We start from the raw sequence: 19,406 nt of genomic DNA, 5'->3' as shown, positions 1-19,406 counted from the left end.
CCACAGCCCATGGACACTCTCCCCTACCATGGACTCTACCCACCCATTCAATCTCCTCCCACAGCCCATATACACTCTCCCCTATCATGGACTCTACCCACCCATTCAATCTCCTCCCACAGCCCATGTACACTCTCCCCTATCATGGACTCTACCCACCCATTTAATCTCCTCCCACAGCCCATGTACACTCTCCCCTATCATGGACTCTACCCACCCATTTAATTTCCTCCCACAGCCCATGTACACTCTCCCCTACCATGGACTCTACCCACCCATTCAATCTCCTCCCACAGCCCATATACACTCTCCCCTATCATGGACTCTACCCACCCATTCAATCTCCTCCCACAGCCCATGTACACTCTCCCCTGTCATGGACTCTACCCACCCATTTAATCTCCTCCCACAGCCCATGTACACTCTCCCCTATCATGGACTCTACCCACCCATTTAATCTCCTCCCACAGCCCATGTACACTCTCCCCTATCATGGACTCTACCCACCCATTCAATCTCCTCCCACAGCCCATGTACACTCTCCCCTATCATGGACTCTACCCACCCATTTAATCTCCTCCCACAGCCCATGGACACTCTCCCGTATCATGGACTCTACCCACACATTTAATCTCCTCCCACAGCCCATGGACACTCTCCCCTATCATGGACTCTACCCACACATTCAATCTCCTCCCACAGCCCATGTACACTCTCCCCTATCATGGACTCTACCCACCCATTTAATCTCCTCCCACAGCCCATGGACACTCTCCCCTATCATGGACTCTACCCACCCATTTAATCTCCTCCCACAGCCCATGTACACTCTCCCCTATCACGGACTCTACCCATCCATTTAATCTCCTCCCACAATCCATGTACACTCTCCCCTATCATGGACTCTACCCACCCATTTAATCTCCTCCCACAGCCCATGTACACTCTCCCCTATCATGGACTCTACCCACCCAATTAATCTCCTCCCACAGCCCATGTACACTCTCCCCTGTCATGGACTCTACCCACCCATTTAATCTCCTCCCACAGCCCATGTACACTCTCCCCTATCATGGACTCTACCCACCCATTTAATCTCCTCCCACAGCCCATGTACACTCTCCCCTATCATGGACTCCACCCACCCATTTAATCTCCTCCCACAGCCCATGTACACTCTCCCCTATCATGGACTCTACCCACCCATTCAATCTCCTCTCACAGCCCATGTACACTCTCCCCAATCATGGACTCTCCCCACCCATTTAATCTCCTCCCACAGCCCATGTACACTCTCCCCTATCATGGACTCTACCCACCCATTTAATCTCCTCCCACAGCCCGTGCACACGCTTCCCTATCATGGACTCTACCCACCCAATTAATCTCCTCCCACAGCCCATGTACACTCTCCCCTATCATGGACTCTACCCACCCATTTAATCTCCTCCCACAGCCCATGTACACTCTCCCCTATCATGGACTCTACCCACCCATTTAATCTCCTCCCACAGCCCATGTACACTCTCCCCTATCATGGACTCTACCCACCCATTCAATCTCCTCCCACAGTCCATGTACACTCTCCCCTATCATGGACTCTACCCACCCATTCAATCTCCTCCCACAGCCCATGTACACTCTCCCCTATCATGGACTCTACCCACCCATTTAATCTCCTCCCACAGCCCATGTACACTCTCCCCTATCATGGACTCCACCCACCCATTTAATCTCCTCCCACAGCCCATGTACACTCTCCCCTATCATGGACTCCACCCACCCATTTAATCTCCTCCCACAGCCCATGTACACTCTCCCCTATCATGCACTCTACCCACCCATTTAATCTCCACCCACAGCCCATGTGCACTCTCCCCTATCATGGACTCGACCCACCCATTCAATCTCCTCCCACAGCCCATGTACACTCTCCCCTATCATGGACTCTACCCACCCATTCAATCTCCTCCCACAGCCCATGTACACTCTCCCCAATCATGGACTCTACCCACCCATTCAATCTCCTCCCACAGCCCATGTACACTCTCCCCTATCATGGACTCTACCCACCCATTTAATCTCCTCCCACAATCCATGTACACTCTCACCTATCATGGACTGTACCCACCCATTTAATCTCCTCCCACAATCCATGTACACTCTCCCCTATCATGGACTCTACCCACCCATTTAATCTCCTCCCACAGCCCATGTACACTCTCCCCTATCATGGACTCTACCCACCCATTTAATCTCCTCCCACAGCCCATGGACACTCTCCCCAATCATGGACTCTACCCACTCATTTAATCTCCTCCCACAATCCATGTACACTCTCACCTATCATGGACTCTACCCACCCATTTAATCTCCTCCCACAATCCATGTACACTCTCCCCTATCATGGACTGTACCCACCCATTTAATCTCCTCCCACAGCCCATGGACACTCTCCCCTATCATGGACTCGACCCACCCATTCAATCTCCTCCCACAGCCCATGTACACTCTCCCCTATCATGGACTCTACCCACCAATTTAATCTCCTCCCACAGCCCATGTACACTCTCCCCTATCATGGACTCTACCCACCAATTTAATCTCCTCCCACAGCCCATGTACACTCTCCCCTATCATGGAGTCTACCCACCCATTCAATCTCCTCCCACAGCCCATGTACACTCTCCCCTATCATGGACTCTACCCACCCATTTAATCTCCTCCCACAGCCCATGGACACTCTCCCCTATCATGGACTCTACCCACCCATTTAATCTCCTCCCACAATCCATGTACACTCTCCCCGATCATGGACTGTACCCACCCATTTAATCTCCTCCCACAATCCATGTACACTCTCCCCTATCATGGACAGTACCCACCCATTTAATCTCCTCCCACAGCCCATGTACACTCTCCCCTATCATGGACTCTACCCACCCATTTAATCTCCTCCCACAGCCCATGGACGCTCTCCCCTATCATGGACTGTACCCACCCATTTAATCTCCTCCCACAATCCATGTACACTCTCCCCTATCATGGACAGTACCCACCCATTTAATCTCCTCCCACAGCCCATGTACACTCTCCCCTACCATGGACTCTCCCCACCCATTTAATCTCCTCCCACAGCCCATGGACACTCTCCCCTACCATGGACTCTACCCACCCATTCAATCTCCTCCCACAGCCCATATACACTCTCCCCTATCATGGACTCTACCCACCCATTTAATCTCCTCCCACAGCCCATGTACACTCTCCCCTACCATGGACTCTACCCAATTCACAATTTTTTTCACAATTCAAATCGCTTTATTGGCATGATAAGTTACATCTTATGTTGCCAAAGCATCAAAATACATTTATGGTTTACCACATAAACGCAGTTCTATTCATACAGTGTATAAACAGGTATATCCCTGAGTGTATAAATATACATTCGCATTGTTTATATATATTCTTTTCTTAGTTTACTGGTTGGCTCTCTGTTCATGGCAAGCTGTAACATAGCGTGCCGCCAGTGTTATACAGCTTCTCTCCTCTCCCAGTAGGAATGGGAGTTTTTGGTTGTCATTCAGATTTCTGAAATCAGGGCATATTTGTGTGAATTTTTGGTAGAAATTCTCCCTGATGCCCTGATATTTTCCACAAGCTGTGAGGAAGTGCATCTCTGTCTCCACCACTCCCTGACTGCAGTGCGAGCATATCCTGTCCTCTCTTGGCAGCCTGGTCTGCCTGTGTCTGCCTTTTTCGATCGCTAGGCTATGTTCGCTAAGTCTGTACCTTGTCAAGGTTCTTCTCAGTTTGTTATCCTTTACCATGGTCAGGTAATCAGCTATGTTGTATTGTCTGTTTAGGGCCAAGTAGCAATTGAGTTTGCTTTGGGTTTTTGTTGTTTCTGCCCAATATGTCAGATATTTTTCCTTTTGCTTAGCGACGATTGTGTTGGGTCGAATTCTTTGTGTTACCCTGTCACTGTCCTGGGGCTGGTTATTGTTAGTATTGTTAGTAGTTACTTCACTGAGTCCCAGGACTAGTTGACTGAGGGTATTCTTCTTTATGGTCAGCTCTTGGCATTTCAGGGCGTCGTAGTGATAGCATTGGGGATTGCTCATTTGTAGGTGATTCCAAAATTTGGTGGCTCTTTTTTGGATAGTGATTATTAATGGATATTGGCCTAGTTCCGCCCTGCATGCATTGTTTACTGTTTTCCTTTGAGTCCGGAGGATACTTTTACAGAATTCTGCATGTAGGATCTCAATTGGGTGTTTGTCCCATTTTGCAAATTCTTGTTGAGTTAGCGGTCCCCATACCTCACTGCCATAGAGTGCAATTGGTTCAATTACTGATTTGAAAATTTTGAGCCAAATGCTAATTGGGATTTCTATTTGGATTGATTTTTTGATGGCATAGAAAGCCCTTCTTGCTTTCTCTTTCAGTTCATTCACAGCCAGTTTGAAGTTTCCCGTAGAACTGATTTTTAAGCCCAAGTATGTGTAGTTAGTGGTTTGTTCAATTTTGGTTGTTCCTACTGTGAAATTTATTTTGGGTCCCTGATGTTTGGATCTTTGCTGGAACACAAGGACTTTGGTTTTTTGGGGATTTATTGTCAGGGCCCAAGTCTGGCAGTACGACTCCAGCAGGTCCAGGTTTTGCTGTAGCCCCTCTTTAGTAGGTGACAGCAGAACCAGGTCGTCTGCATAGAGGAGGAATTTAACCTTGGATTCATATAGGGTGAGGCCGGGTGCTGTAGATTGTTCAAGTAGTTTTGCCAATCCATTTATGTAAATATTAAAGAGTGTCGGTGAGATTGGCGAGCCCTGCGTCACCCCCCGCCCCTGTGGGAAGTATTTTGTTTGTTTGTCTCCAATTTTAACTGCACATTTGTTGTTTGTATACATTGATTTAATTACATCATATGTTTTCCCTCCTACCCCACTTTCGATAAGTTTCAGGAATAAACCGTCATGCCAGATGGAGTCGAAAGCCTTCTGGAAATCTACAAAGCATGCGTAGATTTTGCTTTTGTTATGGTGAACGTGTTTGTCAATTAGGGTCTGTAGGGTGAAGATATGATCGGATGTTCTATAGTTTGGCAGGAATCCAATTTGGCTTTTACTCAAGACATTGTGCTCCTCAAGGAAGTTTATAAGTCTTTTGTTTATGATGCTACAGAATACCTTCCCCAGGTTACTGTTTACACAGATGCCTCGATAGTTGTTTGGGTCGATTTTGTCCCCACTTTTGTATATGGGCGTTATGAGTCCTTTGTTCCAGATATCAGGGAAATAACCGACACTCAGAACCAAGTTGAAGAGTTTTAGGATAGCCAGTTTCATTTTGTTGTCTGTGTGTTTAATCATCTCGTTTAGTATGCCGTCTGTCCCGCAGGCTTTTCCTGGTCGCAGGTCCTTGAGTTTTTCAAGAAGTTCTTTTTCTGTTATTATGGCGTCCAGCGGGTTTTGGTTATCTTTTATGGCCATTTCTAGCTTTTCCAGTTTTTTGCATATTTGGTGTTGCTCTGGTCTTAGTGTGTTTTTCTGGTATAATTTTTCAAAGTGGTTTACCCATGTGTCCCCATTTTGAATGGCCAAATCGTCGTGTTGTTTTTTGTGTAGTGTTTTCAAGTTTTCCCAGAAACAATTGGAATCTATGGATTCCTCCATGGAGCTGAGTGTATTCTTAATATATTGCTCTTTTTTGGTTCTGAGTGTGTTTCTGTATTGTGTTAGTGTCTGACAATAAGTAAGGCGTAGTTCCTCGTTTTCTGGATGTCTGTGTTTTTGGTTTGATATTTTTCTAAGTTTTTTCCTCATGTTATGGCAATCTCGGTCAAACCATTTTTCATAGTTTTTTGTTTTGGGTTTGTTCTTGCGAGCTTTCAAGTTTGCATTTGTTGCCAAATTATCAAAAATATTGTTTAGTTTACTAACTGCCCGGTTTACGCCTTCTTTATTGTGAGTGTATATGTTATCCAGAAAGGTGTCTAAGAGAGCTTGAGTTGATGCATTGCTAATTGTTTTCTGGTATTTTTCCGTGTCGTTTTTGGCCCATCTGTACGATTTTTTGGTGTTGTACAGTTTACTGGGTTGTGTTTCTATGTTGTTTGTTTCTGTCTTTTTGAGGAACATAGTAATTTGACTGTGATCTGACAGTGTTGTTTGTGGTTTGACTGTGAATGCTCTGAAAGAGGATGGGTCTAAGTCTGTAATCATATAGTCTACTGTGCTGCAGCCAAGAGGTGAGCAATAGGTCGATCTTCCTAGGAGGTCTCCTATGAACCTACCATTGACAATGTACAGACCCAGGTTTCGACAGAGCTGTAGTAGCTGTTTTCCATTGGTATTTGACTGCTTGTCGCAGTTATGCCTGTATGGAAGGGAAGGGATGTCAAAGTGGTTATTCCCGAAAACGTAATTGTTTCCCTGATTATTGGTGAAGTCTGGTTCTTCGCCCATTCAATTTCCTCCCACAGCCCATGTGCACTCTCCCCAATCATGGACTCTACCCACCCATTCAATCTCCTCCCACAGCCCATGTACACTCTCCCCTATCATGGACTCTACCCACCCATTTAATCTCCTCCCACAGCCCATGGACACTCTCCCCTATCATGGACTCTACCCACCCATTTAATTTCCTCCCACAGCCCATGTACACTCTCCCCTATCATGGACTCTACCCACCCATTTAATCACCTCCCACAGCCCATGTACACTCTCCCCTATCATGGACTCTACCCACCCATTTAATCTCCTCCCACAGCCCATGTACACTCTCCCCTATCATGGACTCGACCCACCCATTTAATCTCCTCCCACAGCCCATGTACACTCTCCCCTATCATGGACTCTACCCACCCATTTAATCTCCTCCCACAGCCCATGTACACTCTCCCCTGTCATGGACTCTACCCACCCATTTAATCTCCTCCCACAGCCCATGGACACACTCCCCTATCATGGACTCTACCCACCCATTGAATCTCCTCCCACAGCCCATGAACACTCTCCCCTATCATGGACTCTACCCACCCATTTAATCTCCACCCACAGCCCATGTACACTCTCCCCTATCATGGACTCTACCCACCCATTCAATCTCCTCTCACAGCCCAGGTACACTCTCCCCTATCATGGACTCTACCCACCCATTTAATCTCCTCCCACAGCCCATGTACACTCTCCCCTATCATGGACTCTACCCACCCATTTAATCTCCTCCCACAGCCCGTGTGCACACTTCCCTATCATGGACTCTACCCACCCAATTAATCTCCTCCCACAGCCCATGTACACTCTCCCCTATCATGGACTCTACCCACCCATTTAATCTCCTCCCACAGCCCATGTACACTCTCCCCTATCATGGCCTCTACCCACACATTTAATCTCCTCCCACAGCCCACGTACACTCTCCCCTATCATGGACTCTACCCACACATTTAATCTCCTCCCACAGCCCACGTACACTCTCCCCTATCATGGACTCTACCCACCCATTCAATCTCCTCCCACAGCCCATGCACTGACTCCCCTATCATGGACTCTACCCACCCATTTAATCTCCTTCCACAGCCCATGTACACTCTCCCCTACCATGGTCTCTACCCACCCATTTAATCTCCTCCCACAGCCCATGTACACTCTTCCCTATCATGGACTCGACCCACCCATTTAATCTCCTTCCACAGCCCATGGACCCTCTCCCCTATCATGGTCTCTACCCACCCATTTAATCTCCTCCCACAGCCCATGTACACTCTCCCCTATCATGGACTCCACCCACCCATTTCATCACCTCCCACAGCCCATGTACACTCTCCCCTATCATGGACTCTACCCACCCATTTAATCTCCTCCCACAGCCCGTGTGCACTCTCCCCTATCATGGACTCTACCGACCCATTTAATCTCCTCCCACAGCCCATGTACACTCTCCCCTATCATGGACTCTACCCACCCATTTAATCTCCTCCCACAGCCCATGGACACTCTCCCCTATCATGGACTCTCCCCACCCATTGAATCTCCTCCCACAGCCCGTGTGCACTCTCCCCTATCATGGACTCTACCGACCCATTTAATCTCCTCCCACAGCCCATGTACACTCTCCCGTATCATGGACTCTACCCACCCATTTAATCTCCACCCACAGCCCATGTACACTCTCCCCTATCATGGACTCTACCCACCCATTTAATCACCCACAGCCCATGTACACTCTCCCCTATCATGGACTCTACCCACCCATTTAATCTCCTCCCACAGCCCGTGTGCACTCTCCCCTATCATGGACTCCACCGACCCATTTAATCTCCTCCCACAGCCCATGTACACTCTCCCCTATCATGTACTCTACCCACCCATTTAATCTCCTCCCACAGCCCATGTACACTCTCCCCTATCATGGACTCTACACACCCATTCAATCTCCTCCCACAGCCCATGGACACTCTCCCCTGTCATGGACTCTACCCACCCATTCAATGTCCTCCCACAGCCCATGTACACTCTCCCCTATCATGGACTCTACCCACCCATTTAATCTCCCACAGCCCATGGACACTCTCCCCTATCATGGACTCTACCCACCCATTTAATCTCCACCCACAGCCCATGTACACTCTCCCCTATCATGTACACTACCCGCCCATTGAATCTCCTCCCACAGCCCATGGACACTCTCCCCTATCATGGACTCTACCCACCCATTTAATCTCCACCCACATCCCATGGACGCTCTCCCCTATCATGGACTCTACCCACCCATTCAATCTCCTCCCACAGCCCATGTACACTCTCCCCTATCATGGACTCTAGCCACCCATTCAATCTCCTCCCACAGCCCATGTACACTCTCCCCTATCATGGACTCTACCCACCCATTCAGTCTCCTCCCACAGCCCATGTACACTCTCCCCTATCATGGACTCTACCCACCCATTTAATCTCCTCCCACAGGCCATGTACGCTCTCCCCTATCATGGACTCTAACCATCCATTTAATCTCCTCCCACAGCCCATGTACACTCTCCCCTATCATGGACTCTACCCACCCATTTAATCTCCTCCCACAGCCCATGTACACTCTCCCCTATCATGGACTCTATCCACCCATTTAATCTCCTCCTACAGCCCATGTACACTCTCCCCTATCATGGACTCTACCCACCCATTTAATCTCATCCACAGCCCATGTACACTCTCCCCCATCATGGACTCTACCCACCCATTTAATCTCCTCCCACAGCCCATGTACACTCTCCCCTATCATGGACTCTATCCACCCATTTAATCTCCTCCTACAGCCCATGTACACTCTCCCCTATCATGGACTCTACCCACCCATTTAATCTCATCCACAGCCCATGTACACTCTCCCCCATCATGGACTCTACCCACCCATTTAATCTCCTCCCACAGCCCATGGACACTCTCCCCTATCATGGACTCTACCCACCCATTTAATCTCCTCCCACAGCCCATGTGCACTCTCCCCTATCATGGACTCTCCCCACCCATTTAATCTCCTCCCACAGCCCATGTACACTCTCCCCTATCATGGACTCTACCCACCCATTCAATCTCCTCCCACAGCCCATGTACACTCTCCCCTATCATGGACTCTACCCACCCATTTAATCTCCTCCCACAGCCCATGGACACTCTCCCCTATCATGGACTCTATCCACCCATTCAATCTCCTCCCACAGCCCATGTACACTCTCCCCTATCATGGACTCTACCCACCCATTTAATCTCCTCCCACAGCCCATGTACACTCTCCCCTATCATGGACTCTACCCACCCATTCAATCTCCTCCCACAGCCCATGTACACTCTCCCCTATCATGGACTCTACCCACCCATTCAGTCTCCTCCCACAGCCCATGTACACTCTCCCCTATCATGGACTGTACCCACCCATTTAATCTCCTCCCACAGCCCATGGACACTCTCCCCTATCATGGACTCTACCCACCCATTTAATCTCCTCCCACAGCCCATGTACACTCTCCCCTATCATGGACTCTAACCATCCATTTAATCTCCTCCCACAGCCCATGTACACTCTCCCCTATCATGGACTCTACCCACCCATTTCATCTCCTCCCACAGCCCATGTACACTCTCCCCTGTCATGGACTCTATCCACCCATTTCATCTCCTCCCACAGCCCATGTACACTCTCCCCTATCATGGACTCTACCCACCCATTTAATCTCCTCCCACAGCCCATGTACACTCTCCCCTATCATGGACTCTCCCCACCCATTCAATCTCCTCCCACAGCCCATATACACTCTCCCCTATCATGGACTCTACCCACCCATTCAATCTCCTCCCACAGCCCATGTACACTCTCCCCTATCATGGATTCTACCCACCCATTTAATCTCCTCCCACGGCCCATGTACACTCTCCCCTATCATGGACTCTACCCACCCATTCAATCTCCTCCCACAGCCCATATACACTCTCCCCTATCATGGACTCTACCCACCCATTCAATCTCCTCCCACAGCCCATGTACACTCTCCCCTATCATGGACTCTACCCACCCATTTAATCTCTTCCCACAGCCCATGTACACTCTCCCCTATCATGGACTCTACCCACCCATTCAATCTCCTCCCACAGCCCATGTACACTCTCCCCTACCATGGACTCTACCCACCCATTTAATCTCCTCCCACAGTCCATGTACACTCTCCCCTATCACGGACTCTACCCACCCATTTAATCTCCTCCCACAGCCCATGTACACTCTCCCCACCCATTTAATCCCCTCCCACAGCCCATGTACACACTCCCCAATCATGGACTGTACCCACCCATTTAATCTCCTCCCACAGCCCATGTACACTCTCCCCTATCATGGACTCTACCCACCCATTTAATCTCCTCCCACAATCCATGTCCACTCTCCCCTATCATGGACTCTACCCACCCATTTAACCTCCTCCCACAGCCCATGTACACTCTCCCCTATCATGGACTCTCCCCACCCATTTAATCTCCTCCCACAGCCCATGTACACTCTCCCCTATCATGGACTCTATCCACCCATTTAATCTCCTCCCACAGCCCATGTACACTCTCCCCTATCATGGACTCTACCCACCCATTTAATCTCCTCCCAAATGTATCACTTCACACTTCTCTGCCTTAAATATCACCTGCCATGTAACACTGGTTCGGTATCTGCTGGAGTGTTGTGTTCAGTTCTAGGCACCGCACTTTCGGATGGGCCTCATGGCCTTGGAGGGGGTGCAGAGGAGATTTCCCAGAATGGGTACCAGGGATGAGAGACTGGAGAAGCTGGGATTGTTCAATTTACAGCAGAGAAGATTAAGAGGAGATTTGATAGAGCTGTTCAAAATCATGACGGGTTTTGGTCGCGTAAATAAGGAGAAAGTGTTTCCAGTGGCATAAGAACATAAGAAGTAGGAGCAGGAGTAGGCCATACGGCCCCTCGGGCCTGCTCCGCCATTCAATAGGATCATGGCTGATCCGAACCTAGACTCACCTCCACTTCCCTGCCCTCTCCCCGTAACCCCTAATTCCCTTATCTGCTAGGAAAATGTCTATCTCCATTTTAAATTTATTTAATGTTGCAGCTTCCACAGCTCTCTGGGGTAGCAAATTCCACAGATTTACTACCCTCTGAGTGAAGAGTTTCTCCTCATCTCAGGCAGCCCCTTATTCTCAGATTATGCCCCCTAGTTCTAGTCTCACCCATCAGTGGAAACATCCTCCCCGCATCCACCCGATCAAGCCCCCTCACAATCTTACATGTTTCGATAAGATCGCCTCTCATTCTTCTGAACTCCAATGAGTAGAGGCCCAATCTACTCAACCTTTCCTCATACTTGGTAGTGTAGAGGAACAAAGGGACCTTGGAGTGCATGTCCACAGATCCCTGAAGGTAGCAGGCCAGGTAGATACGGTGGTTAAGAAGGCATACGGAATGCTTGCCTTTATTAGCCGTGGCATAGAATACAAGAGCAGGGGGTTATGCTTCAACTGTATAAAACACTAGTTAGGCCTCAGCTAGAGTACTGCGTGCAGTTCTGGTCACCACATTACAGGAAAGATGTGATTGCACTAGAGAGGGTGCAGAGGAGATTTAGAAGGATGTTGCCGGGAGTAGAGAATCTTAGCTCTGAGGAAAGACTGGATAGGCTGGGTCTGTTTTCCTTGGAACAGAGGAGGTTGAGGGGAGACCTTATTGAGGTGTATAAAATTATGAGGGGCATCGATAAAGTGGATCGGAAGGACCTATTTCCCTTAGCAGAGGGGTCGATAACCAGGGGGCACAGATTTAAAGTAATTGGGGGAAGGTTTAGAGGGGATTTGAGAGGAAATGTCTTCACCCAGAGGGTTGTGGGGGTCTGGAACTCACTGCCTGAAAGGGTGGTAGAGGCAGGAACCCGCACCACATTTAAAAAGTACTTGGATGTGCCCTTGGGATGCTCGAACCTGCAGGGCTACAGACCAAGTGCTGGGAAGTGGGATTAGGCTGGGATAGCTCTTTGTCGGCCGGCGCGGACACGATGGGCCGAAATGGCCTCCTTCCGCGCTGTCACTTTCTATGATCCGATGATTCTAAGGGTCGGTAACCAGAGGACACAGATTTAAGGTGACTGGCCAAAGAACCAGAGGGGAGATGAGGAAATCCTGTTCTTTTTTTTTTTACACAGCAAGTTGTTGTGATCTGGAATGCACTGCCTGAAAGGGAAGCAGAGTCAATGGTAACTTTCGAAAGGAGAATTGGATAAACACGGGAAGGGACGACGTTTTCAGTGCAACGGGGAAAGAGCAGGGGGACTAATTGGAGAGCTCTCGCAAAGAGCCAGCACAGGCACAGTGGGCCGAATGGCCTCCTTTGCTCGATGATTCTGTCTGCACAGATCGCCAGTCTGTGTGTGTGTGCAGTAAAGGAGGGGGCAGAGTCCCGAATTGTGGGGCTGGGTTGTCTCGATGCTGGCAGGGTGCCATGACGTCCGTTCTAACCGTCCTTCCCCTTCTCTCCAGCCGAGGCGGGTGCGTTCGATGACGAATGGAAACGAGAGACGTCCCGGTTCGGCGCAGGGCGGAGCCTCAATTACCGGCGGGAGCGGGGAGCTGCCCCCGAGCCTGCCAGGCTAGCCATTGCCTACTCCGAGAACAGCACCCCACAGCCCCGCCAATCTCGTCGCTACGACTGGTAACCGGCTCCCTGTCCTCGTGCTCTGGATCAGGTACGGCCGCCGGTCTCTTCCCCCCGCGCGCGCGCTCTCTCCTGCTCACGCGCACTCGCTCACTGTCTCTCTCTCTCGGTCTGTCTGTCTCTCCCGCTCTGTCTGTTTCTCCCTCGGTCTCCGTCTCCGTCTCTCCCTCAGCCTCGCTCTCTCCGGCTCACGCGCACTCGCTCTCTGTCTCTCTCGCTAGCTCTCTCTGTCTCGGTCTCGGTCTCCCCCTCGGCCTCTCCCCCTCGGCCTCTCTCCCTCGGTCTCTCCCCCTCGGCCTCTCTCCCTCGGTCTCCCCCTCGGCCTCTCCCCCTCGGTCTCTCCCCCTCGGTCTCTCCCCCTCGGTCTCTCCCTCGGTCTCTCCCTCTCGGTCTCTCCCTCGGCCTCTCCCCCTCGGTCTCTCCCTCGGCCTCTCTCCCTCTCGGTCTCTCCCTCGGTCTCTCCCTCGGTCTCTCCCTCGGTCTCCCCCTCGGCCTCTCCCCCTCGGCCTCTCCCCCTCGGCCTCTCTCCCTCGGTCTCTCCCTCTCGGTCTCCCCCTCGGCCTCTCCCCCTCGGTCTCTCCCCCTCGGTCTCTCCCTCTCGGTCTCTCCCTCGGCCTCTCCCTCTCGGTCTCTCCCTCGGCCTCTCCCCCTCGGCCTCTCCCCCTCGGCCTCTCCCCCTCGGTCTCCCCCTCGGCCTCTCCCCCTCGGTCTCTCCCTCGGTCTCTCCCCCTCGGCCTCTCCCCCTCGGCCTCTCTCCCTCGGTCTCTCCCCCTCGGTCTCCCCCTCGGCCTCTCCCCCTCGGCCTCTCCCCCTCGGCCTCTCCCTCTCGGTCTCTCCCTCGGTCTCTCCCCCTCGGCCTCTCCCCCTCGGCCTCTCCCCCTCGGTCTCTCCCTCGGTCTCTCCCCCTCGGCCTCTCCCTCTCGGTCTCTCCCTCGGTCTCTCCCCCTCGGCCTCTCCCCCTCGGCCTCTCCCCCTCGGCCTCTCCCTCGGTCTCTCCCCCTCGGTCTCTCCCTCGGTCTCTCCCTCGGTCTCTCCCCCTCGGCCTCTCCCCCTCGGCCTCTCCCCCTCGGCCTCTCCCCCTCGGCCTCTCCCCCTCGGTCTCCCCCTCGGCCTCTCCCCCTCGGCCTCTCCCCCTCGGTCTCTCCCTCGGTCTCTCCCTCTCGGTCTCTCCCTCGGTCTCTCCCTCTCGGTCTCTCCCTCGGCCTCTCCCCCTCGGTCTCTCTCTCTCTGTCTCTCTCTGTCTCTCTCTCTCTCTCTCTGTCTCTCTCTCTCTCTCTCTGTCTCTCTCTCGGCCTCTCTCTCTCTGTCTCTCTCTCTCTGTCCTCTCTCTCTCTGTCTCTCTCTCTCTCTCTCTCTCTCTGTCTCTCTCTCACGTTCTGTCTCTCTCACTCTCTGTCTCTCCTGCTCTCGCGCTCTCTTTCTCGCTTTCTTGCCCCCCGCGCGCACTTTATCTCACACGCGCGCTCCCTCGCCCTTGCCTGCTCCCTCGGTGTGGCTCCTTCGCCCCCTCTCTAGCCCTCTCTCTCGCCCACCTGCTCGCTCGCCCTCTCTCTCTCTCTCTCTCACTGTCTAATGCCCCCCCCTCTCTCTCTGCCTCTCCATTCAGGCATGAAGATAAGAAGAATTCGGACCTACAATGGACTGTCCCTGAAGCTGGATTCTGATTCTGGACGAGCTTTGTTGTAAGATTAAAGTCTGACCTGTTCGCTTAGATACAACCCCTGGAGTTAGTTACACTCCCATCGACAGACATCGGGCGGCAATAGACCCCCTTCCTCTCCATCTTCCTCCATCACCCCTTCCCCTCTCGCTGTGTGTCTGCAACCGATCGGAGACCATCGATTTCTGCATCGAGAGAGAGAGAGAGAGAAGCCTTTGATTAAATATTCCACATTTCACTGATCGAGGCGAAATTCACCGGCCCCTTTTAAAACTCAGCTTTACTGAAGGATTAGCACTTGATAACCCAGCACCCCCTCTCTGTCTCTGTCTCTCCCTCTCTCTCTCTCTGTCTCTCTCTCTCTCCCTCTCTCTGTCTCTCTCCCTCTCTCTGTCTCTCTCCCTCTCTCTGTCTCTCTCCCTCTCTCTGTCTCTCTCCCTCTCTCTCTGTCTCTGTCTGTCTCTCTCCCTCTCTCTCTCTCTCCCTCTCTCTGTCTCTCTCCCTCTCTCTCTCTGTCTCTCTCCCTCTCTCTCTCTCTCTCTCTCTCTCTCTCTCTGTCTCTCTCCCTCTGTCTCCCTCTCTCTGTCTCTCTCCCTCTCTCTGTCTCTCTCCCTCTCTCTGTCTCTCTCCCTCTCTCTGTCTCTCTCCCTCTCTCTGTCGCTCTCCCTCTCTCTGTCTCTCTCCCTCTCTGTCTCTCTCCCTCTCCCTCTCTCTGTCGCTCTCCCTCTCTCTGTCTCTCTCCCTCTCTCTGTCTCTCTCCCTCTCTCTGTCGCTCTCCCTCTCTCTGTCTCTCTCTCCCTCTCGCTCTCCCTCTCTCTGTCGCTCTCCCTCTCTCTGTCGCTCCCTCTCTCTGTCGCTCTCCCTCTCTCTGTCTCTCTCCCTCTCTCAGTCACTCTCCCTCTCTCTGTCTCTCTCTCTGTCTCTCTCCCCCTCTCTCTCTCTCTCCCCCTCTCTCGGTCTCGCTCTCTCTCTCGGTCTCGCTCTCTCTCGGTCTCGCGCTCTCTCTCGGTCTCGCGCTCTCTCTCGGTCTCGCGCTCTCTCTCGGTCTCGCGCTCTCTCTCGGTCTCGCTCTCTCTCGGTCTCGCTCTCTCGGTCTCGCGCTCCCTCTCCGTCTCGCGCTCTCTCTCCGTCTCGCGCTCTCTCTCGGTCTCGCGCTCTCTCTCGGTCTCGCGCTCTCTCGGTCTCGCTCTCTCTCTCGGTCTCGCTCTCTCTCTCGGTCTCGCTCTCTCTCTCGGTCTCGCTCTCTCGGTCTCGCGCTCTCTCTCGGTCTCGCTCTCTCTCGGTCTCGCTCTCTCTCTCGGTCTCGCGCTCTCTCTCTCGGTCTCGCGCTCTCTCTCTCGGTCTCGCTCTCTCTCTCGGTCTCGCGCTCTCTCTCGGTCTCGCGCTCTCTCTGTCTCGCTGTCTCCCCTGATGTCTGTAGAGACGATTGCGATTTGGTTGAGAGTACAAAGTTTTTTTTTAAAACTCTTTGAAGCAGTGTCCTGATCACTGGGTGAGCGACCTGATAGTTTGCCCACTATTATTCCTAATATCAGAATTCCTAATAGCTGGACTGTTGGCCCTTGTTACTCTTTTCTAGCTAACAACAGCTGCTGAAAGGTTTGCCGAGTGTAAATGATCGCAACGTCCTTTCTCAGTGGAAAGCCATATTCTCTGGTACAGAACCCCCCTCCCCCAACACACCAAGCAGGAAAGGCCCAGACTCCACCCCAGGCCTGTGCCGAGTCAGCCTGAATCTCGCCCAGTGAAGTGGTGGGGGGGGAAGACGGGCTACGGGAGGTCTAGTGGTCCTCACCTTCGGGGAGCGGGGAGTGAGTGGGCGATGTGGGTGAGAATGGAACAACCTGGATCCACTCCCCCCCCCCCCCCCCCCCCCCCCAAGCTCCTGAATCCGGCGTGGGTCCTCCCGGGTGAAGGCGTGCAGGCTGAGTCAATCAAGGGGGACAATGGGCCCAGCTGTGATGCCCCTGCAGTCGAATATCCCGCCCTTTCCGGGGCAGGAGGAAACATCCCTGCGCCCACCCCCCTCCCTCTGTTGCTCTCTCTCTCTCATCTCTCTCTCTCTTTCCCCCCCCCCCCCCCAATTAGTTCTCGAACCCCAGTATCCAGCCAGAGGTCACGAACACCACGTGCGGATATTTCTAGAGCACGTGAACATGTCTAATTTATTTGTTGCTGTTATTTTTCTTTTGCCTTAATAAAAAAAAAACCCTGGGTAATAAAAAGGTTTCTTCCTTTCATTCTCCAACCCTCACCGGCTCTCTTTTCCCCCCCCCCCCTCCATTTTGTACACGGCCAAGACCGCATCTCCGTCACCAACAGCAACAAACAAACATGGGGCGACCATTCTGCGCGCAGCAGAATTCCGCCCGCAGCGGCGCGACGTGCACGGGGAGTGTCCAGTTAACAGGGCGGCCGTCTTTCTACACAGCAGGATTCTGCGCACGCGCAAGGTGAAGGTCAAGCTCACGAGGTGGACATTTTGTGCCCAGCGAGGTTCCCCGGGCAACAGTAAATGAGGTGCAGTCCCAGGTCAATCATCACAGCCCCAGGACATCGCTGCAGGAGTTCCTCAGGGCCGTGTTCCTCGGCCCAACCATCTTCAGCTGCTTCATCAATGACCTTCCCCTCCAACATAAGGTCAGAAATGGGGATGTTCACTGATGACTGCACAGTGTTCAGCGCCATTCACAACTCCTCAGATAATGAAGCAGTCCATGCCCGCATGTAACAAGACCTGGACGACGTTCAGGCTTGGGCTGATAAGTGGCAGGTAACATTCGCGTCACAGAAGTGCCAGGCAATGACTATCTCCAACAAGCGAGAGTCTAACCACCTCCCCTTGACATTCAACAGCATTTCCATCGCTGAATCCCCCATCAACAACATCCTGGGGGTCACCATTGACCAGAAACTTAACTGGACCAGCCACATTAATACTGTGGCAACAAGAGCGGGTCAGAGGCTGGATATTCTGCGGCGAGTGTCTCACCTCCTGACTCCCCAAAGCCTTTCCACCATCTACAAGGCACAAGTCAGGAGTGTGATGGAATACTCTCCACTTGCCTGGATGAGTGCAGCTCCAACAACACTCAAGAAGCCCGACACCGTCCGGGACAAAGCGGCCCGCTTGATTGGCACCCCATCCACCACCTTAAACATTCACTCCCTCCACCACCGGCGCACCGTGACTGCAGTGTGTACCATCGACAAGATGCACTGCAGCAACTCGCCAAGGCTTCTTCGGCAGCACCTCCCAATCCCGCGACCTCTTCCACCTAGAAGGACAAGGGCAGCAGGCGCGTGGGAACACCACCACCTCCAAGTTCCCCTCCAAGTCACACACCGTCCTCACTGAAGTATATCGGCTGATCCTTCATCGTCGCTGGGTCAAAATCCTGGAACTCCCTCACAGCACTGTGGGAGTACCTTCACCACACGGACTGCAGCAGTTCAAGGAGGCGGCTCACCACCACCTTCTCAAGGGCAACTAGGGATGGGCAATAAATGCTGGGCCTTGCCCAGCGACGCCCACATCCCATAAACGAATTAAAAAAGTTAAGGTGGGGGTGGAAAGGTGTCAACTGTGTTTGCGCACAGCAAGATCCCGCCAGCAATGCCCCAGTTAAGATGGTGGCTGCTTTGTGCAGAGTAAGATCTCGCAAACAGCCAAGATCATCAGAAGCAGGAGTAGGCCATTCGGCCCCTCGAGCCTGCTCCGCCATTCAATAAGATCATGGCTGATCATCGACCTCAACTCCACTTTCCTGCCCGATCTCCATATCCCTTGATTCCCTTAATATTCAGCCTTGAATATACTCAACGACTGAGTCTCCACAGCCCTCTGGGGTAGAGAGTTCCAAAGATTCACCTCCCTCTGAGTGAAGAAATTTCACTTCATCTCAGTCCCTAAATGGCCGACCCCTTATTCTGAGACTGTGACCCCTGGTTCTAGACTCCCCAGCCAGGGGAAACATCCTCCCTGCATCTACCCTGTCAAGCCCTGTAAGAATTTTATACGTTTCAATGAGATCACCTCTCATTCTTCTAAACTCTAGAGAATACAGGCCTGGTCTACTCAATCTGTCCTCATGGGACAATCCCCCCATCCCAGGAACCAGTCTGGTGAACCTTCGTTGCACTCCCTCTATGGCAAGTATATCCTTCCTCAGGTAAGGCGACCAAAACTGTCCACAATACTCCAGGTGTGGTCACCAGGGCCCTATATAATTGCAGCAAAACGTCTTGTACAGGGCCTTGGTGAGACCGCACCTTGAGTATTGTGTGCAGTTTTGGTCGCCTTATCTGCGGAAGGATGTTCTTGCCATGGAGGGAGTGCAGCGAAGATTCACCAGACTGATACCTGGGATGGCAGGAATGACGTATGAGGAGAGATTGGGTCGATTAGGCTTATACTCGCTGGAGTTTAGAAGAATGAGAGGGGATCTCATTGAAACTTATAAAATTCCAACAGGACTAGACAGACTAGATGTTCCCAATGGCGGGTGAGTCCAGAGCAGGG

General features: G+C 52.0%; 1 protein-coding gene across 1 annotated transcript in view; it reads left to right on the top strand.

Moving 5' to 3' along the window:
- Positions 1-17,109, top strand: part of mlf2 (myeloid leukemia factor 2) — a 30,256-nt gene extending 13,147 nt beyond the window's left edge. Inside the window, exons 4-5 of the mRNA XM_085976778.1 lie at positions 13,050-13,255; positions 14,831-17,109. Coding sequence (XP_085832904.1) covers positions 13,050-13,225 — 176 coding nt within the window. The 3' untranslated portion in view covers positions 13,226-13,255; positions 14,831-17,109. The remainder of the gene's footprint in view (positions 1-13,049; positions 13,256-14,830) is intronic.
- The last annotated feature ends 2,297 nt before the right edge of the window (positions 17,110-19,406 follow it).

The sequence above is a fragment of the Somniosus microcephalus genome, unplaced genomic scaffold (genome assembly GCF_052327205.1).
Source record: "Somniosus microcephalus isolate GS21.2 unplaced genomic scaffold, FLI_Smic_1.0 unresolved_chr3, whole genome shotgun sequence".
Classification (NCBI taxonomy): domain Eukaryota; kingdom Metazoa; phylum Chordata; class Chondrichthyes; order Squaliformes; family Somniosidae; genus Somniosus; species Somniosus microcephalus.
The sequence above is the reverse complement of the archived record's forward strand: the minus strand, read 5'-3'. Positions and strand labels throughout refer to the sequence as shown.